The 25943-nt window shown below is 40.2% G+C and overlaps 1 protein-coding gene and 1 long non-coding RNA gene across 4 annotated transcripts in view; one reads left to right on the forward strand and one right to left on the reverse strand.

Annotated features, from left to right (window-relative positions):
- card11 (caspase recruitment domain family, member 11) overlaps positions 1 to 19459 on the reverse strand; it is a 243054-nt gene extending 223595 nt beyond the window's left edge. For both annotated transcript variants that reach the window (XM_043711898.1, XM_043711897.1), the window contains exon 1: positions 18999 to 19459. In XM_043711898.1, the coding sequence (XP_043567833.1) occupies positions 18999 to 19011 (13 nt within the window). In that variant the 5' untranslated portion in view covers positions 19012 to 19459. The remainder of the gene's footprint in view (positions 1 to 18998) is intronic.
- The window catches only part of LOC122560796, a 162841-nt gene that overhangs the window by 114588 nt on the left and 22310 nt on the right, over positions 1 to 25943 (forward strand). The window lies entirely within an intron of this gene.

Consider the following 25943-nt stretch of genomic DNA (forward strand, 5'->3'; position numbering starts at 1 on the left):
GTTGAATATTGCTGTGGCTTGGCTGCACTCACTTCACGCTTTGTGTAGAAGGTCTGCAGCTTAAAATGACCAAGGATGTCTTTTTTCAAGAATTTCATTACTCCCCCACCCAAGTGATGGCAGCAACTCAATGGCATGGACGGAAGTCCAAAGCCAAGTGTCTACTAGAATTTAACAGAAAAATTATTTTGTTTCTCGCTAAATTTGTACAAAATTTGACATGAAATTAAATTGTTTTTACATATTTGGGAGTTTAAGATGTCTTTCAAGTGTTTTATAATAGATCTCCAAAATAATCAAAGTTGTTAAAATTAGTCAAAAGTCCCAGATGTGTGCTCATTACCGATTCTAGAAAATTCTTTCTTCTCCGCTCCAGATGAGACACTGAATCCACACTGCTCCATCACTTTCTTGCAAATTTAAAGGTCTTGAAATCAAGGGTTATCACTGAATCTCCAGCTTCAACTCAATATTTTCCCAAATACCTGACATATGTCCAGGTACAACAACTTGCACAGCAACTTTAATATAATACCATTTCCCCAAGATATTTTGTAAGAGCTTTATCAACAAAATTTGACACTGAGCCAATGGTATCAATGATGATCAAAAGCTTGGTGAGAGATGTAGATTTTAAGAATAGTCTTACTAGGAGAAGGGGGAGGTACAGAGGCAGAAGAAAGGCAACAGCAAGGGATTTCAGAGCAGTCAAAAACCTTGTCACCAATGGTGGTGGGCTTAAAGTCAGCATGGTAAAAATTAAAGGAAAAAAATCTGACAGGAGAACTCTGCAGGCATCAACTTCAATATAGAAACTGTCCAGTTTAAATAATGGCTTTTTAGCTGGGGAGACATTTTAAAGCTTGAGTTAGTTCTTTTCCCAGATTTGGGTGTAAACTAAGTTGGGCATTGTGATGCATTAACATTTCCAACACCCCCTGATTCAGGAATAGCAACGGGAGGTTGGTACATAGCAATGGAACGAGTTTGCAAACAGTCATGGGTTAAGGATTTTTGCACACCTCCATCTTTTCAACAAATCAGATGGTGATAACAGTAGTCTCTGCCCAGTTGGCTTTGATACTTCATTAGCAGGCCCTCAAATCTTGACAGTTTAACACTCTCCCATTTTCTGTACTTTTGCACATATATGCTCCACCTCCTAAATTCTGCAGTGAACTCAGTGCAGTTCTGTATTACCAACAAGTCAGAGTAAAAACAGATGTAATGTAATGAGTAACATCTATACTGAATGATGTATTGAAATGACTACATAAGCAATTAGAACATAACATTGTACGCTTGTCTGCTGGCATATTTTATGAATAAGATGACTTGTAATTAATTGTGAGTGGGAGAATTAAAATTGAAGCCAAATTAAAATAAGAACTGCCAAGTTAGTAACTTCAGTTAATTTATCAGTCAGTCTGGTTACTCTTCCTCATTAGTTTTCTTTTCAGTGTGTAATCACTGCGTCTTAACTGCACTAGTGGTCTAGAGAGAAGAAGGAGGTGCAAAAATAAATAGAAATCTTGCATAAATGGCCATTCTGCAAGAATGAATAAGAGAACAAGTTGGGATAAAGTTATACAATAGCTAGCCTGAGGGCTTTGGAAAGAAGTGTGTTTGGGGCTCTTACGGAAACATTCTGTTTGTGGACTGAAACATCCTACTCAGATTCAGAAACAGTAATTTTGATTTTGAGTAATGGTGCCAAATAGGCAATATTTACTCAGATATGTCACTTCTGAATTTTTATTTATATTCACTTCAGTGGAAATTAAGAAAGAAAGTACAATGAGTTGCTGAATCAATCTCCCAGTTTATAGAATCACCTAATGCTAATTTGGCCTCCAGTAGTACAAACCTATGTAGGTTACAACTAGACTTTAGCCGAAACAATAAGTAGCATTACTCAGAGACTGGTTAGAATGGGGAATTCACCGCCGCATGAAGTAATTGAAGCCAACACCATTGATGCATTTTTCTAAAAAAGGTGTTAAATAAACTCCTAAGAGAAAAACTTGAGTGGAATATAAACATGGGCAACTTAGAATTTAAAGAGCAGGCAGAGATCATTCAACCTAAGCCATCTCAAGCATTCCAAGGTGTGCAGGATGAACAAAGCACATCAAGTTTAAACAAATTAAAAAGCACTCCTTGCTTAACTGGGATAGAATTTGAATTGTCACTAAAAAGACAAAAACATCAGTATGTATTTTGTATCATCTCTTATTCTAACTTGCCAAAACGCTGAGGGGAGTGTTAGAAATATAGCAAACCTTAAATCAAATTCAACCCACCTCAAATCTACCTACCCCTGGCTTGAAAGAAGCTAGGAGGTAGGGCTATGAGCAAACAACAACCCCACTCACTCAAGAAAAATCCATAATTTAATTTGGGTGGCACAGTGATTAGCACTGCTGCCTCACAGATCCAGAGACCCGGGTTCATTTCCTGCCTCAGGTGACTGACTGTGTGGAGATTGCACATTCTCCCCGTGTCTGCGTCGGTTTCCTCCAGGTGCTCCGGTTTCCTCCCACAGTCCAAAAATGTGCAGGTTAAGTGAATTGGCCATGCTAAGTTGCCCGTAGTGTTAGGTGAAGGGGTAAATGTAGGGGAATGGGTCTGGGTGGGTTGCGCTTCAGCGGATCGGTGTGGACTTGTTGGGCTGAAGGGCCTGTTTGCACACTGTAAGTAATCTAATCTAATCTAAAAAAATAAAGGCAGCACTGATCAGTTTCTTTTCCTTCTTCTGGTTTTAACTTAAGAGAAGCAATGAGGGCTAGATGAAACAACCAAGTGTTTTTAAGGGCAGGAGAATCACTTTCTCTGAAACCCCCCAAGTAATCTGTTAAGTGAGCCAGCAAACATCTTCCATTCCCAGGCAATCCAAATTCCTCCCAATCTCTCCCAGTGCCCTCATCAATGACCTCTCCACCCCGTATCCCTTCCTCCCATCCCTCCCGTACTATTGCCTGGTGTTGAAGGCAGACTCACTTACAGCCAGCCAGCTTTTCAATTTAGCTGGATACAGCATATCACAAAAAATAGCTTAAAACGTTAGTGAGGAATTTCCTTGAACGTATTTAACTTGCATTCACAGGAAAAAGGCAGTTTTATTAAATAATCCCTCTCAAATAAACTAAAGTTGATATTTTTACTATTAGCAGGAATATTATGGCCTATCATGTGACTGGCATTATGAACATGGAAATGTACAATTTCACAAGCTACCCATAATGCATAAATGCTGTTGTAATGTAGTTATATCTACTAACCAGTGTGATTTTGCCCACATTACAATTATCCATTCCTTTCTCAAATACATGAAAGAACACAGCATTAACTGCTTCTTTTGCAACACGAATTGCAAATAACCATTCAGCCTTTTGAATTCCCGATATGTATACTTAACTCTAACTGCCTTGCAATCAGAACTGTCATAATTGCTTCAGTTAAAGTCAAAGTTAAAAATCACACAACACCAGGTTATAGTCCAACAGATTTATTTGGAAGCACTAGTTTTCAGAGCGCTGCTCCTTCATCAGGTGGTTGTGGAGTCAACAAACCTGTTGGACTATAACCTGCTGTTGTGTGATTTTTAATTTTGCACACCCCAGTCCAATACCAGCATCTCCAAATCAGTTAAAATCATACCACAATTGTACATATATCTCGTACCTCCATTGTAGAGTTGCGTGTTGTTTCAGATTTTACTTTAGCTCAGTGGTAATGTTAGAAAGCTGTTGGTCCAACATTCCATTGAAGAGATTCTAACATATAATCTGGGCTGACACTACAATACAGTACTGCAGGAGGGCTCCATTATTGGTTGTGCCATGTCCAGGTATGACATTGACTTGAGACCCTATCAACCTGTTCAACCCAAGATAAAAGAGCTAATCACACTATTTGAAAACAAAATTAGTACAAAAGTCCTGTTTAGAATGGAGTTAGGTTAAGGTTGCTGCTATAGTTCTTTATCAGTTTCCTGATGTTAATTATAATCTAAAGTGAGATTATCACAATTTTGGCCAGTAGATTGGTCATTGAGGGGCATGTTTTACTCAATGGTTTGGACATACAAAAAAAAGCAGAAAAAAGATCTTACCAGAGAATAACAATCAGTTCCAGTTATATGAATTAAAAAGGAAAATCACTATTGATCCCAAGCATTGCTTCAAGATATTGACTCAGACGTAACAAAACCAACATGCTGCCTATTAAACGGGGAGAAAGTCACCTCAGAACAAAAACCTGAGGAATTATTGAAGTATAACTATCTGACAAACAAATAAAATAGCTTGCAATAACTTTTGTGCAATAACATTACTGAACTTCTCGTTAAGTTAGGCTCAATGTTTCAATCAAATAAATGCTAAAAAAAGTTTAATTTGTCTCTTTCCTCACTACCACTTTGAACAAGTGAACTCATTTTATTATCACATCATCTATAGCACATCACTCCAGCGAGACTACATGATTGGATGTACCCATCATGCACAGATGTGCAGGAAACCAATTAACCTTTGAGGACAGTGCTAGTATCTCTACACTGAAAGCAAATACATAACAGGACTTTGATAGCTTTAAGATGACAGTGAATTTAAAAAATGCTCATTTTGTTATTGGCATGTCTCCCAGGTCCTTCTGCAACATCTAGCAGAAAATTTCAATGTGTTTCATGAGGGCAAAGGAGTTGCCTGAAGTACTTCATTTCTAAAATGTTTCTGAGCAAGCAAAATCACCTTAATTAGTCTAGATCTTCCAGATCTTTGGCCAATATCTGTAGCTTTATTCTTATTGTAAAGTCCATGTATTGATTGCAGCCCAGTGGGCAAGCACTACTGCCTCCAGTGAGATGATGTTGTGGGATTTGTATATAATATATATTCTAATGTTACTTATTGGAATGTGGTGGTGTGAAGGAGGAGTGTCCCCTTTCTAGAGAACCACCAGAGGAGGCCACAGCACCATACCCTGGTAGCCTGGTTGCAGGTCACCAGCTGGGTCTGTGTGCTCGCCATGGTGCAGAGGAATGGCGAGCAGTACCACAAGGTCAATGACCTTTCCTGATCCACCATGGTAAGTAGCACACTGTTATTTCTGCAATCTCACATTCACTCTATACCTGTTACTGCTACCGACAAGGCTCACACTCTGTCACTCTCTTGATTATCTGTGATCTTTTCTCTCTCTCTCTCTCTCTCTTATTGCTTGTCTAACCTCCCACGCCACTAATTATATGTGGCCTCTCCACTGCCTACTTATGCAGCCAGGGCACCTCAACAACTTTTCCTCCATCTGCATCAGCACCAAGAGCCAAGCTACCCACTTTCACCTCATGCAATTCCTCCCTTGATCACTCCCTGGTGTGATTAAAGTGGTCAGCGCCACCTGGAGCAGGGCGGTGTATAGCATATCGGAAGCCAATGCATTAGGCTTGCCAGTGATTAAGGGCCTGCAGGTCTGTGTCCCATGCAATGCATGGCACAGTGTGTAATATATTTTCCCTTTAAAAGGCCCTTGCATCTGTAGTCCTGTAGCCCCCTCCCTCACACCCATTTTCCTTCCCAATGCCTTTTTTCATATTCTAGATTCCATTTTTTGCCTCTACATGTTGACAAGGCCCAAAACATTCAGATCCCCTTCCTGACAGCCCTTAATGGTAATTCCCCATAGTCTTCACAACTCCCCAGTCCCTACCTAATCCATCTACATGAGTGTTCACCTGACCATCATTCCCCAGCCAGCTGCTGACATATCGTACCAGGTGTGGTCATAGATAGCTCTTCCACCCCCTTAAAGCCAGGGCACACCTGACCATGGTTGGAACATGCTTTTGTCTTTCTTCCTGGTACCTGTCACCCTTTTTCCCCTTAGTTTCCGTGGACGGACTGAGGAGCTTCTTGAACCATCTATCCCGAAAGCCCAAGACGATAGGTGCCCTGATCCGTGACTGATGTCTGACTGAGTTCGGCCTATTGCCCACCACCCAACCTCTATGGAGCCACAAAACTGACTGTAACTCATTCCCTGCAGCGTAATCCCCCTGAACAAACACAACACAACCTGACCATGGCCAATTCAATGGACTCTTATCAGAGTTGTCCTTGATTTACTGTACCAGGATTCTCTCAACTAACAGAAATCTCCCCAAACCATTCTCTGCCTTGGCGCCCTCAATCCACACAGGCCAACACTTTAACTCCCCCTCCCACTCTACCAAGGACATGCAGTCCTGGGCCTCCTCCACCGCCAAACCCTAACCGCCCAATGCCTGGAGGAAGAACGCCTCATCTTCCGCCTTGGGGCCCTCTAGTCACATGGGATCAATGTGATTTTACCAGTTTCCTCATTTCCCCTCTCTCCATCTTATCCCAGATCTAACCTTCCAACTAAGCACCACCCTCATGACCTATCCATCTTCATTCCCAGCTATCTGCTCCACCCTATCACCATTACCCCCACCTTCATCTACCTATTGCACTCTCAGATACCTTCCCCCAGCCCCAGCCCCAGTCCCCTTGGGACAAGCCTCATTCCTGATGAAGAACTTACGCTCAAAATGTCAATTCTCCTGCTTCTTAGATGCTGCCTGACCAGCCTTGCTTTTCCAGCACTACACTCTTGAACTCTGATCATCTGCAACAGCATCTGCAGTCCTCACTTTCCCTATGGATTTCATTCAGCACCATTTCCCTAAGCCAAGGCTGCTTACCTGCTGCGTATGCAGTGTGTTTGCCATGAAAGCTGCTGACAATGATACAAGAGTAAGATATACGAAATACACTGCCATACAGAAAGATGCACACTCCCTCGACTGAGGGCCACTGACCAGCAAGTAAACGTGTCTTGGTTGTTTGACTATACTAACAGAGATAGCAAGACAGGGCAATGAAAGACATGGATGTTGCGTGATGCAGCCAAGTCCAATCTGTCAGCTGGGTGCCCGTTTCTTCACATAAAGTGCCTTTGCAGCAGTCCATCAATGCTAGTGCACCCAACAATGTGAGCCTGTGCCTCCCAAGCATCTTGTGGATTGGACAGGTGGCACAATGGTCATGAAGGTCAAGGTCAGTGGTTAGCATTGCTGCCTCACAGCACCAGAGACCCGGGTTCAATTCCTGTCTCAGGCGACTCTCTGTGTGGCGTTTGCACATTCTCCCAGTGTCTGCGTGGGTTTCCTCCGGATGCTCCGGTTTCCTCCCACAAATCCAAAAATGTGCAGGTTAGGTGAATTGGCCATGCTAAATTGCCTGCAGTGATAGGTGAAGGGGTAAATGTAAGGGAATTGGTCTGGGTGGGTTGCGCTTCGGCAGGTCAGTGTGGACTTGTTGGGCCGAAGGGCCTGTTTCCACACTGTAAGTAATCTAAATTCTTCAAAGTAATCTAAATATCACTGTCCATGGACAAGGGAGCATGCAGCTTACGGACCGTGTCCTTAGTGCTCAGCAACATGAAGGGATATCACCAGATATCCATTCAGAATTCCGTGTCAGAATTCTCGATATTCAGTTTGCCTGACTCCATGTCTTTGGTAAGATATGGAGTTAATATGAATGAGGTATGTTGTGCCATTAATAAGGCACTTAACAGTCTTAAATCGGCAATTTGCCACTGCTGAGTGACAAAGTCACCTTGCTGCTCAGCAAAAGGTTAAAAGATGCAGCACATTGCTGTATCTTGACATTGAGATAGCCTCACCAGCCTTCTCATCTGATTCTGCCACAAATCTCACCATAACCCACATCACTCAGACCCTATAAGATTCAGCCAGATGTATATTTGCCATTTAAAGGCATGTGATTTTACTTGAAGCAGTCTTCATGGTCCTGATTACAAGAGAAAATATTGCATCTGTTGCTGTATTTAACAACTTAGCTCAGTTCACTGGATGACTAGTGCATTCCCCAGAATACCAACAATTCACCTTTTATTCCAATTTCTGCTGAGGTAGTCTTAGGTTCTACCTCCTTACCTGCCCTTAAGAGCAGAAAGGGCAAGAGTTGGCATGTAGTAGGCATGGTGGGCATAGGAAGACCTTTTGAATAATATTTCCAAAAAAAGTTCCCAGATCAAGCCTTTGGTTCATGAATCCAGGGACCATGAATTATGGAAAATCAGGCTCAACTCCACAAAAAACTTTGGGAGGCGAGGGGATGCCTCCTCCTAAAATATAGAGTCAGCTAGGTCATCAGCGGACAGTTTGACTTTGCTACTTGCACCATTATCCCATTCCAGTGAAACTGGGAGTTGCAGGAAATGGGGGTGCGAATACTGGAACCAAGTCCCATTTGCTATTTTGAAATGACTCCACAGTTCATCTGACATCTGGAAAATCCAAGACATAAACACAAAGTTTAGGTTGAAATTCTAATGCTTACTGCAGTGCTCAATGTGCCAACTATTGGATTGGATGCTGAAATGGAGGCTTCATTTATTTTCTCAGGGAGATGTAAAGAATCCCGTGCCATGTTTAAACAAGAGTAGGGTTAGCTCTCCCCAGTCTCAAACAATATTTATTTCTCAACTAGCATCATTAAAACAGATCTCATATTTTGTCAGACCTTGTTATATGTAAATTAGCGGTCTCATTTGCTTAAATACATCAATGATTACATTTCAAGAGCTTTGAGCTATGCATCAGTATAATGATTTAACTATGGCATCTCACAGCATACTGTTCAGGTAACTGGGACAGTGTATACTCCTACACTTTGCCTTCTTGGTTTTGATTGTCCAAAGCCATTTGTTAAATATACAAAGCATGTTTCATTAAAATATTCACATGTTATTTTCAACCTGTAGTTCTATTCTAATCTTTCTTTTGGTGGGAGAGATTCCTCCCCAAGAACTACCTCGTTAGCCCCTCCATCTCTCTACTTCACCCTCCACCTTCCAAAGCCATCTGCAAACCATCTATTCCATCATGATTTTAGTCATCTCTATTAGCCCCACCACAACTTAATAATTGCTTTCTTATATAAAAAAAAATCTGATTCCATTTCTCCTTCCTTTCACATCAAAAACTTTTTCCTAAAGTGGAAGGCACTTCAATGTAAAGCTAATGATGTTAGTTGGTACGAGTCTTTTTTGCCTTTGGATGGGATAAACAACCTGCAATTGCCATGTCAGACAGATTGCACTGAAAAACACTTACTCCTGTAGAAATTTGGATCTGGCAGATCATGACTACCACAGTTGGTGTTTATATTTGCAAATCTGCAACAGGCTTGTCTCAGCTCTGGATTACTTCCATAATGAAAGGCAAGCTTTTAGCATAACTGACAACCCTCCACCAAAACGACTGTGGGACTGATCTTCAGAATGGATTCTTCCTGACTCCACTGGAATTTATATTCTCACCAGCATTGCTCTCAGGTCAATGGGGTAAGTAATTCTTCATGACTTATCAAACTGTTCATAGTTAGCTGGAATTGTTCTCTTTTAAAGCAGAGAAAGTCAAGAGGAGGTTGCATCGAGACTATCAATGTCACGGATGAACTGATAACAGAGAAACTATTTCCATTGACTGGAGAGGACACAAATAAGATAACTGGCAAAACAGTTTGTTGAAATGGAGAGAATTTCTTTTGGACAGTGAGTTATTGTCAACTGGAATATACTGCCTGAAAGGATGGTTGAAATAGATTCAATAATAATTTTTAGAGTGGAATTAAGTAAACATGGAGGGAAATATTTGCAGGGATGTAGGGAAAGAGCAGAGGAGCGGAACTAATTAGATGGTTCTTTCAACGAATTAGCACAAGTTGGATGGGCTGCACTGCCTCTTCTGTTATGTAATAAGAAAATGCTCAGAATACTGCAATAATATGTTGATATAATTCAAAGTCTATGCCTCACATTAGTGAGTGTCAAGCTAGGTTTCAATGCTGTGGGAAACTGTTAGCTAGTCTTTCCACAACATGGGATAATTGGCTAACATCAAGCAGACAAAACATGGCAAGTGTTAACACCAAGCAAGGTCAATTGGTTCCTTGAGGCTGCATGGCCATTAATTTATTGCGTCATGAATTCTACCTCACCTACTAAATTTCATCAGGGAGAGACCGATATTGATATTCCCTGATGTAGAGGTATCAATTAATTCATATCATCTTATATTCAGAATACATACATCACTCTTCTGGCTGAGACACTGAAATACAAAACAATATACAGATAGAATTTGCATGAATTAAATCAAACGAGCAGAACATAATATAGTGGAGAAAAAAAAATATGACTCCATTATTTTTAAGATACCCTCTTTCAGCCTGACAACACAATCCGCATTCTTTCCCCATAGGAACACCTTCATTCATCCTGATGCAATATCCATGAACATATTGACAAATTAGTTGCAGGAGTATGCCAAACTTTCTACTCACTGGCTTAACCCTCATTATCCTGACACTGTGCACATCCTCTCTGCACTCATCCCGATATTGTAAACACTGCACATGGACACATCTACATTCATCCTGTAAAAAGGAGTCTTATTATTATGCCTGTCAGTCATGCTATCAGTTCACCAGAACAGTAATTACACTTAGATTATAGGGGATCATTTTTTAGAATGACCCATAATGTTCAACCCAGTGTAACAGACAAAAATTTGTAACACATGCCCAGGAGCTCCAGAAGATTAAGATGAACTATTTGGCATTTCTTTTATGCCATCCATGCCTTGGGATGTTTACTCTATCAGAGGCATTGTTACTAAGCATTCTGTACATATAACACAGGAATAACGACTGGATGGAGAAAAGCTAAATAGAACGGTAGGAGCAAAATAATGACTTCTCATTATACATGAGCAAATCCTCAACATCAAAGCTGCTGGATTATCTCCAGTGGAATGCTTGGAACTTCACCAAATACTGAATAATCCAAAATTGCTTTGAAGAATACCCAGAGAGAGCTCATAGAATCTAATTTCTGTGGTGTTTTAAACCTGATATTGGTTCCTCAGAGGATGTTACATTTAAAAATACCTGGTATTGTACATTTTATTTTAAAATCCACACTTTGGCAGATTACCAAATGGACTGACTGTGACTGTCACACCAGTTCATACTTCTAGAATCTCAACATCTTCCAGCACAAGAAACCATTTTGTCTGCACAATGATGCCAGCTATACAAAACAACAGCCCTGCTTTGTTTCCACAGCCCAACCTATTTTGTTTCCATTTCAAATACTTACGAATACTCTTGCAAAATGAAAAATTCATATGGGTAAAAATTGAACATTTTTCTCTCCTGTATTAGTATGGAAACCAAATCAAGCAATTGAATTGTCTGAAGAATATTTGTTTTTATGCATTTTTGTAATCCATTTATATGAAACAGTTGCTGATTCAAGCCATCAAATGGTCTAGGGATTTTACAGTGTTGCTGTGCACTGCTAATCACTTACAGAAGACTCTGTCCTTGTTTTAAAAGTAAAGTCCCATGAAATCTTTCACTGGGAAAGGCAAATCAGGGCTTGATGTATACACTTAATGGTAAGGTCCTGGGGAGTGTTGCTGAACAAAGAGACCTTTCATAGTTCTTTGAAAGTGAAGTCGTAGGTAGAGAGGATAGTGAAGAAGGCATTTGATACACTTGCCTTTATTTATCAGTGCATTGACTATCAGAATTGGAAGGTCATGCTGCATCTGGACAGGACATTGGTTAGGCCACTTAGAGTCATAAAGTCATACAGCATGGAAACAGACCCTTCGGTCCAACCAATCCATGCCAAACTAAACTAGTCCCACATGTCTGTTCCTGGCCCATATCCCTTCAAACCATTCCTATTTATGTATCTATCCAAATGTTGTTTAAACATTGTAATTGTACCCACATCCACCACTTTCTCAGGAAGTTCATTTCACACTCGAACCATCCAGTGGAAAAACTTTGCCTTGTGCCTTTAAATGTCTCTCCTTTCACCTTAAAAATGTATCCCCTAGTCTTGAAATCCCCATCCTAGGAAAACACAACTACCATTAACTCTATCTATACCTCATTATTTTATAATTTTCTAACAGATCGCCTCGCAACCTCCTACGCTCCAGTGAAAAATGTTGCAGCCTATCCAGCCTTTCTTTATAACTCAAACCTTGCATACCTGGCAAAATCCTGGCAAATCTCTTCTGAACCTTCTCCAACTTTATAATATCTTTCCTGTAACTGGGCAACCAGAACTGGACACAGTATTCTAGAAGAGCCCTCACCAATGTCACCAACTGAGGACTTCCCAACTCCTACACTCAAAAGGACTGAGCAATGAAGGCAATTGTGCCAAATGCCTTTTTAACCACCCTGTCTATATGAGACCAAAACTTCAAAGAACTAGGTAACTGCACTCCTAGGTCCCCTTGTTCTACAACACTACTCAAGGCCCCACCATTCATTGTATAAGTCCCCTTGTTTATTGTACCAAAATGCAATACCTTGCATTTATCCAGATTGAACCGGAATACTTTTGAAAAACTGCATTCAATTCAGGTCTCCCTGCTATTGGAAAGATGTTGTGAAACTTGAAAGGGTGCAAAAAAGATTTACGAGGAGGTTGCTAGGATTGGAGAGTTTGAGCTAAAAGGAGAGCTAGGGCTATTTTCCCCCGAAGCATCAAAGGCTGATGGGTGACCTTGTAGAAGCTTATAAAATCTTGAGGGGTATGGATAGGGTGAACTGCCAAGGTCTTTTCCCCAGAGTAGAGTAGTCAAAAACTAGAAGTCATAGGTTGAAGGGGAGAGGGGAAAAATTTAAAAGGGACCTAAGAGGCAACTTTTTCACACAGTGAGTAATGCATGTAAGGAATGAGCTGCCAGAGAAAGTGGTGAAGGCTGGTGATAATTACAACATTTAAGAGGCATTTAGATGGGTATACGAATACGAAGAGTTTACAGGGATGTGGGCCAAATGCTCGCAAATGGGGCTGGATTAATTGAGGATATCTGGTCGGCATAGAGAAGTCAGACTAAAGGGTTTGTTTCATGCTGTACATCTCTATGTTCCTATCAGTTTATTTTGCATTTGTATTTAGGTTTTAGTTCATGTTTATTTGTGTGCTTAAAAATATACTTTATCTTCCTCTCAACCCTCAGATTTCCAGCAGTTGTATGAAATTCTAGCACTCTTTAACTGACCATACATAAAGTACCATTCATTCTAATACTATAAGTAGGCACTATTATTTAAAATTGAAGAACCTTGAACTAATATCGTGTCTTTCAAAACCTCAAGGCATCTCAAAATGTTTTACAACCAATTAAGTACTTCTGAAGTGCGATCACAATTGTAAAGTAGGAAATAGGTGGACATTTGGTAAACAAATTGTGTGCAGCAAGCTCCATCAAACAGTAATGAAATAATGTCCATGCAACAGGATTTGGTGAAATTGGTTAAAGGATAAATACTGCCCACTTCTATGAAATAGTGCAATGATTTCACCCATCTCAGAAGGCAGACAAGGCTTTTGTTTAATAACTCACCTGCAACTTGATATGGCTCACTGAGTGTTTTGTTTCTCTATGGGAACTACATTTTCCAGTTGGAAGTGACATTAAGAAACAGCAACTCAAAATAATTTTCCAACCAATTGTTGGTCTTCTTTGAAAGACTGACACAATTGTCAAAAAAATACAATCTGTTCATCTTTTAGTATTGTCCATCTTCAAAAGAATATCCACAGCAACACTGGCATCTGTCGGACAACGTGGAACATTGCCCAGGTATGTCCTGCACACAAAATAAAAGACAAATCCAACCCAGCTAACTGTTACCCCATCAGTCTCCCCTCAGTCATCAGTGAAGTGAAGGAAGGTTTCATCAACTGTACTATCAAGCATCACCTACTCAGCAATAATCTGCTCAGTGACATCCAATTTGGATTCTACCAGGGCCACTCAACTCCTGACCTCATTACAACATTGGGATAAAAAGTAACAAGTGCAAGTAATATTCACACCACAAATGTCAGGCAATGATTGTATCCAATAGGAGACAATGTAACCTCTGCCCTTGACATTCAACAGCATTACCATCACTGTATCACCCACTATCATCCTGGGGGGTTATTACGGACAAGAAACTGAACTGGATTAGCCATTACAGTGGCTACTACTGCAGGTCAGAGACTAGGAATGCTAAGTGGGTAACTCACCTCCTGACTTCCCAAAGCCTGTCCACCATGCACAAGTCAGTAGTGTGACAGAATACTCCCCACTTGCCTGGACGAGTACTGCTCCAACAACACTCAAGAAGCTTGACACCATCCAGGACAAAACAGTCAGTTTGACTGGCACATCACCTCCACAAACTTCCACACCCCCAACACTGATGTTTAGTAGCAGCATGTGTACTATCTACAAGATGACTGCAGAAACTTGCCAAAGATCCTTCAACAGCACTTTCCAAACCTGTGACCATTTCCATCTGGAAGGACAAGGGCAGCAGATAAATGGAAATGCCACTATCTGCACATTTCCCTCCAAACTACACTCCATCCTAAGTTGGAAATATATTTCTTCAGTGTCGCTGGGTCAAGATCCTGGAATTCCATTCCTTATAGTATAGTGGGTCCACCTACAACACATGGATGGCAGCAGTTCAAGAAGGCTGTTTATAGCCATCTTCTCAAGGCCAACTAGGTCCGGGCTATAAATGCTGGCCAGCCAACGACAGCGACATCCCAAGCATGAATTTTTTTTTAAAAGTCTGAAGAAGTTAACTCATTGATTATGATAAAAGTGTATGTGCATGACAATAACATATCCCAATAGAAATACCCCCAACATCCCCTATTTCATTGGCAGAAATAGGAGACAGATAAAGCAGACAGTGGCCAATGACCTGTTCGTAAGCTTTTGCCATAGTTGCTTAAAGAATTACAATCAAGTGGTTCATGGAACCAAAGACTGACTCACTGTCAATTTTTATTCACCCATACTTATCCTCACTTTATGGGTGAATCCTTGCACTGCAATCTACCTAATGATCCTACTTGGTATAAACTCCAATACTGAGGTCAGACGACTGAATACATATGTTAAGTTGATTCCATCATTGGAACAGTCACTTTAAACTATTCGCTAAAACAGATTGTCTAATCTTGGCTTTTGAATGTCAATGTGCTTGATAACATCATCTCAGTGGTACAGACAACTGTATGAACTACAGTAATTTGGAATTCTCTGCCCCAAAAAAGCTATAAATGGCAAGACAGTTGTACCTGTTAACATTGAGATCATTCAATTTTTTTTTGGGTAAGGGGATCATGAAATGAAGAACAAAGGTGGTTAATTGGACTTCAAGCATAGTTTAGTTTTGATCGAAGTGAGCAGCAGTGCAGGCTGAAGAGTTCCTAGGTAAATGAGTTATTTTATCATCATTACTCTGGGGTGTCACCTGACAACAACTTTATGAAATGCTTTAAATACATTCTGATTTGCATATCCAATTATTTCAAACCAAACAGCATAATGCTTGCATTTATTTTCAAGTGTGAATCCCTTGTCAGGTTAACTAGATATGAAATGTAAATACATAAACTGTGGGTGGGAAACCTGGGAAAAGCTCTGCAATGTGACAGCTAGACAATGTAATTCTACTAGAATTGGGTCGAGTTGCATTTCTTACAACTTGTTTCAGAGCCAAATGCTCTCTATGAAATGTTGCACAAAAGGTGCCAAGATATCTTTAGTTGATCGTCTAATGGCTCAGCTAAATACCTAAATCCTTCCACAATGAATGAGGCATCATGTTTCTTCCCAAGACTTGTTTGTAGCCCAGAACTTGAATCAAGATAATGCTCAGAGTTTAACATTGTAATGGATTACAGGTAGATGTATTGTTTAAATTTGGTTTTACATGATTGAGTATCACACAGTGCAGTGTATTCAGGACCTTTAAATTTCACAAGCATAATAAATTAACTGAAAAGAATTTGCTTTTAAGGGAGTGTGCTCTCCTTGCCGGATTGCTATCCAGTGAGTCCTGACAAAAAGTGATGAAAAATCTGCACCAAAAAAACAAATCAAACCACACTCACATCCCCTCCCTCCCTTAAGAGGTGCTCAATATAAATTTTAAAAGAAATGATTTGCCTAAAAACAAAATTTAACAGTTTTTATTTGGTCAACTGAACAGTTGCAAAAGTAGCTTTCTTCCAATGTAACCTCTCAAGGACACAGATGTCGGTGTGGTCATTTTTCTTCAGAGCACTCATAAGGCATTAGAGGTTTTTTTGTCTAAATTTGTTGTTGGGTTGTCATTAAAGCAGAATATAAATATGCATCGAACAAGTAAGAATGAAAGAGTGACTTATAATGAATCCTAAGCTAACTAAATTAAATCAAATTATCTTAAAATTTTATAGGTCCCACTTGCCATTTCAGCAATGGGTAGCTACGGGAAATAAGAAATAGACAAAAAGAGGTCAAAAGACAGGATAAACAAAATTAAGGACTAAGGAAATGATTTGCTTTTCTATTTTGCCTTTCAAAGCCTCAACATCTCCCAAAGCGTGCCATGTCCAATGGATTTGAGGTTCTGAAGCTCTGCAATATATGAAACATCGCTTCCATCCTCAAACCCGCATCTGAGGCTGTGCAATCCAACACATATCCAGCTTGTGTGGTGTGTTCACTGATCTCAAGTGAAATGGGAATTGATCTAACACCATTCTCAGCCTGTGAAGGGCCTCTCCCTGATTACTATCCAGTGAGTCAAGACAGAGGTCTAAATATGCAGACATGGACAGCAAACAAAGAACAAAAGAATAAAGAACAGTACACCATAGGAACAGGCCCTTTGGCCCACCAAGCCTGCACGGACACGTGACACCTTTCTAAACACCTCCCAGCCTCTATAGGGTCCATATCCTTCTAATCCCTGTCTATTCATGCATCAGTCAAACATTGTTATTCTTTGCTTTAACCAAATCCTCCAACAGCACATTCCAGTCACTTACCACCCTCTTAAAAAATATTTGCCTCTCACATCTCCTTTAAACTTTCCACTTTTTACCTTAAACATATCTCCCCTAGAAATTGACATTTCTACCCTTGGAAAAAGACTCTGACTGTCCATTCTATTCATGCCTCTAGTAATTTTGTAATCTTCTATCAGCTCACCTCTCAGTCTCTGACATACAAGCAAAAACATGAAGCTTTTCCAATCTCTCCTCAGAGCTAATATGCTCCAAACCAGGCAACATCCTGGTAAACCTTTTTTGTACCCTCTCCAGCATCCCCACATCCTTCTAGTAGTGTGGTGACAAGAATGTATTTAATATTCCAAATGTGGCCTAACTAAAGTGCTTTACAACCCCAACATGACTTGCCAATTTTTATACTCTATGCAAATGATGAAGGCAAGCATGTCATATGCCTTCTTGACCACCTTATCCACTTGCATTGCCATTTTAATGGAACTACAGACCTGTACAGCTGGATCCCTCTACATTCATGCTACCAAGGGTCCTGCTATTTACTCTCTACTTCTCTCCTGTATTAGACCTTCCAAAATATGTTGCCCTGTATTTGTCCTGATTAAATTCCATCTGCCAGTTCTCCACCCAAGTCTCCAGCCTATCTATATCCTCTGATAATCCTCCTCACTATCCAAAGCTTCCCCAATCTTAGTATCATCCTCAAACTTACAAATCATTCCACCTATATTTTTCTCTAAATCATTTATATATACTTCAAATAACATGGATCCCATGACTAACCCCTGCAAATACTACTAGTTACAGATCTCCAGTTAGAAAAACACCTTCCAACACTATTCTGTCTTCTATGACCAAGCCAGTTCTGTATCCAACTTACAAATTCATCATGGACCTTATGTGACTGCACCTTCTGTGTTAACCTGCCATGAGGTACTCTCTCAAAGGCCTTGTTAAAGTCCATGTCGACAAGATCCACCACTCTGCCGTCAATCATCTTTGTCACTTGCTCAAAACACTCAGGTTTGTGAGACAGAACAGGATCCAGCCATATCTCTGCCTAAAGAATGGTAGAGCCAGTGACAGAAAACCTGCAAAGAATGGGATCATTCTGTCATACACACTCCCTAACTTAGCACTTCCGGAGGGCGACAGAGAACTATTCAAACGATGCAACTATTAGTAATTCAGTAACGCGACATTTACAGTAAAAGTGAAACTGTAAAATGCTGATAAGTATTAAAAGAAAAATAAGTCAGTCAAATTAAGTAGTTCCATACATTCAAACATGACTCATTTTGTCGAGTCTTTGCACAGGTCCAGAGATATATCAACTTTTTTTTTAAAACTGTAAACTGAGTTCCACTGTTGTTATATTTATTACAAATGCCATCAAGAGACGTGCTGCTGAACACTTGTTTTTCCAGTGCCCACGAACCTCACCACATTTTTGGGTAACTCATTAGAACATTCCTTTGCTCCACCTGACAGTTCCATTAGTCAGTTGCTCGGCTCTCCAATAAATAGTCGATTTTCTAGTTCCAAAGTTTGTCCGTATTCCAAATTTATTCCAATTGTGTGTGTTTACGTTCTCGTAAAAACAAAACTCTCATCGTTGCAATTACAATCATACGTTTCAGCCAATAACACATTTCTCCCCAAACACAAAGTTGTGTAACTTTTAAAATCCGAATTTCTTCAAACTGGTTACGAGCGTCACTCACAAAACAAAAATCCCTTCAGTGAACACTGCACGTTTGACTTGCAGATAAAACTATCAGACCTGTTCAAAGACTCTATGCTCCGTACTTGGATTTGTATTCTGCATGGTTTGCCTAGTATGTAATTCCGTTTTATTTGCTCATCATTAAGATATGTGCAGAATTCAGGTACAGCTCCCACTAAGTTTACTTTTCAGCCAATAAGGTGTAAATAATCAATCTCAATGTGTGCGGGGAAAGTCTTTCCTGTAATGGTTCCCATTACTTAAACACTGTCAGTGTCTGACAATCAACCAAGTATTGCAGTTACTAGGTCTGTACGCTTACCTTGCAGACTCATTTTTATTGATCTGCCCCTGCTTTTGCCTTTCACCTGCTCCAACCTTTGTAATTCATGGCTCCGCCGATGAAACTACGTGGAGCACTCAGCTCTGGCTAAGTCGAGTGCTTTCAGGTCGGTCGATTTTGGGATGCTGCCTTTGACAAAATGAAACCCACATTGCTTCAGAGCTGCTGTCAGGCATGTGGGCGGAAAGTTGTCAAAACCACCAACACGTTGAAATTTACAATCTGAGACTCTGCGCGCAAAACTGCCCCGACCCCGTGATCCAGGAGTCGCAAAAAAAAACAAGACAGATTAATCGACTTTGTGTCGTACGAAATAAACGTCACTAACAAAACAGAGATAATGCAGGGAAATAATTTATTAAGCTATTTAATTAAGAGTTAGTTACATATCTGGCTCGAAGCAAAATTGATTGAAAAGTATATGGAGCCGAGTGGCCACTAGGGTCAGGGAATTAACTGTTTTGTGAAATCTGACTGGCCCAGGTGCCCAGCAATAAATCTGATTTGTCAAGTTGTCTAATGTTTTTATGGAGGTTCCTTTTCTCAATGTAAGAGTGTGTTGCACTGTTCGTAATATTGTATGTGAGTGTGAGGTGAGGTGACATAATTGTTTTCTTATCAATGCTGAAGTCATCAAGCACAAAGATCAAGACTGGCGCTCAAAACACTTGCTGTTGTAGGTGCTGCGAACTGAGGCCCTGTGCAGTTTTGAAGACTAAGTTGCTATTTATCTCTCAATCAACATCACTAAAACACATTATCTGATTATGATCACATTGCTATTTGTGGGAGTTTGGTGTGTGCAAACTGGCTGCTGCATTTCCCACATTACAACAGTAACTATTTTTTCTAAAGTAGCTATGTAACTAACGACTATTTACTGGCTGTAAAGCAGGTTTGGAGGTCGAGTGGTCATGAAAGGCACGACAAAATGCTTTTCTTTTTTTATGGCTGTGAAGGGAGAAATATGCTGGTAATCAAGATCCACTACTCTATTATTAGCACCATTAGTCTAAATGTTTTAATTCCATCGCAAAAATAGCAATTGATTCCCTTTTTTATGACTGAGCAGAATTAAGGAAACCTTCACTAGGCATCCGTAATGAGTTCAAAATAATCTATTTATTACAGTACTTAGTCTTAAAACAAGGGCAAACAATGGTTCACATCCAAACTATAATCTGGATTAAGAACGATAGCTCCTTAATCCCAAACATTTTGTCACAAACAAAAAAAAACAATCTTGGCAAACAGGTTTTTTTGAAAAGGACGAAGAAAATAAACATCCATATTGGCCAACAGAAAGGATGGAGTTTGATGACTCTCTGGGACCACTCAGTTTCTTATCATTGACTTTGAATTGCTGACAGCCTTAGACTGATTCAAGATCTTCAGGTTGAAATCACACTGGAGCCAAATCTTCTGAGAGTGGCCATCACCCAGCTTTTCAGGGCTAGTATAGTGCAAAATACAGACATTTGAAAACTTTACTAGATTTCCAAGAACTTTGACTGAGAGAGGGGGAGATTTGTAGCTCCTAAAGTTTCTTTCCTTATGGACTGCCTTGATTGTGAAAACAGAAATCAAGTCCAGGAAGAGCTACTGGGAAAGCATCCATACAAAAGCCTCCACAATCTTTTCCAAAATGAGGTTTTCTGGCAATTAGGGGCCCGAAACTTAAGCAATACCTAAAAGCTTTGCTTGTCTTTTTTTTTCTCTAAAACCATTGGACGTTTTGTGAACAGCTGGTAAACCATTGCACACACTGTTTATCTCATTTTCCAAGATAACGCATGCTGAAATAATTTTCAATCCAGAAAGTGTCCAAACAGTGCTACAGGTGAAGTCTTTCATATAGTCCATCCATAGAAATATGTAATAAAACCAAAACAACTGATGATGCTGTAAATCGGAAACAAAAACAGAAGTTGCTGGAAAAGCTCAGCAGGTTGGGTAGCATCTGTGCAGAAAAGCCAGAGTTAATGTTTTGGGTCTGGTGTTCTGAGGAAGGGTCATGGTACCCGAAACGTTAACTCTGATTCCTCGTCACAGGTGCTGCCAGACCTGCTGAGCTTTTCCAGCAATTTCTGTTTTTTGCCATACTAATATGAATTCTGTTATGACATGGAGAGAGACAGCCAAATCAAGTCAGCTTCCATACTTCTTTATTCACAATAAAATAGGATTAAAATACTCAATGATACTCAAAATTGATCCCAATGGTTCCAAACCAGACTTTCTGAATAACCAATGGCAGACACCAGGTTTCTTGAATAAACACATGATTCAACAATTTATTAACAACACTGTCGCTATAGTGGAGCAAATTTAAACCACAATGTAATCTAAATAATGTTTATGATTTAAACCTAACTTCTTTAATTCAAGTCCCCACTCTCACACATATACAGACAAATGGACACAGTTAAGGGATAAACAAAAAAAGAAAACTAAGTGAGATGTAATTGGCCCATAATTTCCAGAAAATGTGATTTTGGAAAAGACTGTGTATGCCTGTGTGGATGGTTTCTTAGTAACACTTTCTGGACTTTATTTCTGTTTTCACAATTTAAGCAGTCCATAAGGAAGGAAACTTCAAGAGCTACAAGTCTCCCTCTCGTTCTCTCAGTAGAAGTTCTTAGAAACCTGATTACGTTCACTTAAGCAGTCTCCACAATCTATAACATCACCACACATGGGATTATATCTTGCTTGTTTTTTGACCAAACTGACACATGTAAATACCTTCCAGTAGGCTCCAGGGAAGATTCACTTAGTTCTTATAACTGAGAGTCTATTCTCCAAACTTTCAATAAATTGATAATGGGAGGTTAATCAGAGAGCAATCTAACTGCTATCCTGTAACTTTGCAGGCATGATTCTTCTGACTTAAGCCACAGTTCAAAAAGTAGTTAAAACTCTGAATTCTCTATGTTAGACTGACCATTCCCCATGAAGTCCCAGTTAACATTCCAGAACTCCCATCTGTTTAAGCATAAGGCCTCTCCAGAGTCAAAGCATCTACAGAGCACTTCGTAACTGAAAACAACCGGCATTTAGCTTCTAGACCCGGCCTCATGAACAAAAAAAAAGTTTGTTTCTTCTCTTTTTTTTAAACAAGCTGCAGCTCACAGTCCTAAGGTTACCTTCAGCTCTCAGCTTACAGTTCACAGCTACAAATTAAAAATGATAATGATGATAAAACAATAATGAAAAATCAATGGAGGTTCTAATATCCTTATTTTATGAGTTATTCAGACATGATGATGAGGACAAGGAGGTGATTCTCAAACGGTCAAAGATTATGTAAAATTGTGTTAATGCGTTCATATTGTTGTTTCCTTGAACAATTCAATCACGTAAGCATTTGAACTGAAGATGCTTTGATTTATTCAGTGAATTGGATTACTAATAAGGATACTTCCTGTATATCTTTCAAAACTGAAATTATCCCCATCATTCAAGCATGTATAATTTCAATTATATGCATATTATCCAATTTATTTAACCTTGAAAGAGAGTTAAGAAATAACAGAAAAAAAAGCTCATTGAACTGTGGTAAAATTTCTTCGTCTCAGTGGACAGTAAATTCCAAAAAACTTCAACAGCAGGTACATTTCACAGACTTCTCATAAACCAAATTACCCCCCAACTATCGAAAGAATAAAATATATAGTTCCACTCACAAGGACCTAATATTTTAAGCACACTCTGCATAATAGAAACTTTCTGTAAGCAACACACATAGAGTAGATTTTTCTTAGCCTCATTGACTCATAGTCTTAGAGATATTTACAGCACAGAAGGAGGTTATTCAGCCCATCATGCCCATACCAGTTAACAAAGATCTGACTATGTTAATCCTATTTTCCAGCTTTTGGTCCATAGTGCTGGAGGTTATGGCAATGCAAGTGAATATGTAAATAAGGCTGAAATGTTATAAGAATTTCAGACAATTAGTTCCAGATTACCACCCTCTGGAAAAGAAACTCCTCAATTCTAATATTAACTTTCAATCTCTTACCTTAAATCTTTATTCATCCTTTTACTAATGGGAAAAGTGCCTCCTATTCACCCTTAAAATTCCACTCTTCACCATATGCACCCTATCAAGTCACCCCTCAAACTTCCAAGTGTAGTCATTGTAAGTCAAGTGGACCTCATAGAATATGAGTTCCCTGATTGGGGCTGTTAACCTGGTCCAGAGAATGTGTTGGAAAGGCACAGCAGGTCAGGCAGCATCCGAGGAGCAGGAGAATCGACATTTCGGGCATAAGCCCTTCAAGGACCTTGGAAGCTGGAAAGGTGACTTGGTGATGGGATTCCAGGCTCTGGAAAACTCTGAAAAACTTCCTCTGCACCATCTCAGGTGCAGTCACTTTCTTTTTCTAATGGGTAAGCAGAACTTCAATATGTTCCAGTTGTGGTCTGATCATGCTTTATACAGTTCCAGCATAACTTCATTGCTCTTCTGTTCAATGACTTAGCTAATTAAGGCAAGTATCCTAAATGCTTTCTTAACCACCTTTTCTAAATTTCAAAGGTATACTTCATTCATAAAAATATTTTTATATACACAGTCACTGAAGCAATTTGGTTCTGCACAGTAGCATGTGAAGGAACAAACAATTATTGGAGTTTGACTCCATCTAACAAACAAATCAAAGGCATTCCTTATTTGTACAAGATTATATTTGCATATATTTGAGGAACTGAGAGAGTCCTATAACTGAATGGAATCCCATTGACCTTCAGCAGGAAGACCTCAGCTACCCCAAGCTTTAGTGCATCCCCCAGCACATCGTCTCGGATCTTGGAACGTGCCAGTGTGCAACACCCAGTTGAGGTTACCTCCATGCTCTGGAAGACTAACAGGTTTCGGGCAGACCAAAGAGCATCTTTCACTGAGTTGATGATCCTCCAGATACAGTAGATGTTTGTCTTGGTATGCGTCCCAGAGAACAGACCATAGAGCACAGAGTCCTTGGTCACGGAGCTGTTTGGGACTAACCTCAACAAAAACCACTGCATCTCTCTCCAGACCTCCTTTTCAAAGGCACATACCCAGAAGACGATGTGTAACAATATCTAACCTCCCCTGCAGCCACTCCGAGGGCAGCATATGGTGGGGCGCAGAGAGTCCGAGTGTACCTGAAGGATCTCACATGTACAGTAGTGCCCTTCTCATCACCAGGCAAGTGATGTCTTGGTGCTTGTTGGAAAGTTCTGGTGATGAGGCATTCCTGAAAGTCTGGTCAGGGAATAACCCAACAATCCACTCTCTCCTTTTACCACAGGGTCTTGAGGACTACTGACCACTTCCTGACAGGCCTGTGGTGAAAGATGCTTTTCTTTGCAAATTTCTTTACAAGGACGGGCGATACAGAACAATCCAACTATTTAGAGGATTCCGTGAAAACAAGGCCAATCCCATCCTTCGCCAAACCAGGGACAGGTAAAACCTCAATACATAGTGACACTTGGTGTCTACACACTGAGGGTGTACTCACAACTTGATGTAGCCACACACAAAGATGGCCTTCAGGATGAGGGCAGCATTACAATACGCTTTTCCTCCCACTTATCCAGCGTTTTGTACATGGTGTCCCTGTGGACACAGTCTGTCATAGACCTCCAGATGAAGTTCAAGATGGCTCAGGTGACTGCAATGAAATAGAACCTATCCTGCTACTTTCAGTGATCTGTGGACATATACATCAAGGACCCTCCGTCAGAGGGTCCTCACCTTGACCCTTCCCTCAATAATGCTGACTGTCACATGGTTCTCACCCCAACCACTCTTGAGATGGGTTTGGAAAGGAAGAGGGATGTGGAAAATTGGACAAAGGTAGAGGAGCTGGCAATTAAGATTGTCATCAGTATAAAGAAAGGCAAATTTCCTTCAATCAGACATGCTACCATGGCGTCAGGTTTTCAATGATGTATTAGATGCAGTTTCACAGTGGGAAGTCTGAGCTGCACAATTAAAACATTTTAAGCATTTTGCAGAAGTTCAAATGTATCCCCAGGCAGAAGCCAATGCAGCAGTTCGTGGAGACAGATATCTCAATGATGGTTGTACCTGACATAATGGTAGATTCTCAGCTTCCTACTGAAGCTGCTGCTGTGCTGTTGGCAGAGTTTCAGTCTTGGTGAACTGTAAATATGGTAGCAGAAATAAAGTAAGTGTGAGGTTTTAGAGACAACATGATGGCATTTACACTGATGAAATGGAGAATGTCATCAAACTCCTTTCTACATTACCTAGCATTCCTCCAGATGGCTCTGACTTCACTGACCCAGGTCTCATAGAATCATACAGCATGGAAACAGACCTTTCGGTCCAACCAGTCCATGCTGAACATAATCCCAACTTCAACTAGTCCCAGCTGCCTGTTCTGGCCCATATACCTCCAAACCTTTCCTATTCATGTACTTATCTAAATGTCTTTTAAACATTGTAACTGTGCCCGCATCCACCACTTCCTCAGTTCACACGCGAACCACCCTCTCTGTAAAAAATTAGCTTCTCATTTTTTTAAATCTCTCTCTTCTCACCCTGACAATTTGCTCCTAGTCTAGAAATCCCCCATCCTCGGGAAAAGACGCCTATCATTAATCAATCTATTGCTCTCATGATTTTATAAACCTTTAAGGTCACCTCTAAACATCCAGTGAACAAAGTCCCAGCCTATCCAGCCTTTTTTCATGACTCACACCTTCCATACCCTTGTGTGATTGTGATGATTAGTCAAGTTGCAGCCTAGACCAAGTGATAGGGTTTGGTGTCATGGCCTCTTCTGCTAATTCTGGGGGAAGAGGACATCCCACCTATGTGTTATCCTATTCAACAGGACCTCCAAGTCCTTGCCTGCAAAGTACAGGCACAAATTTCCTTCTGCTATGTCCACGAATATTGCAGTT

The sequence above is a fragment of the Chiloscyllium plagiosum genome, chromosome 21 (genome assembly GCF_004010195.1).
Source record: "Chiloscyllium plagiosum isolate BGI_BamShark_2017 chromosome 21, ASM401019v2, whole genome shotgun sequence".
Classification (NCBI taxonomy): domain Eukaryota; kingdom Metazoa; phylum Chordata; class Chondrichthyes; order Orectolobiformes; family Hemiscylliidae; genus Chiloscyllium; species Chiloscyllium plagiosum.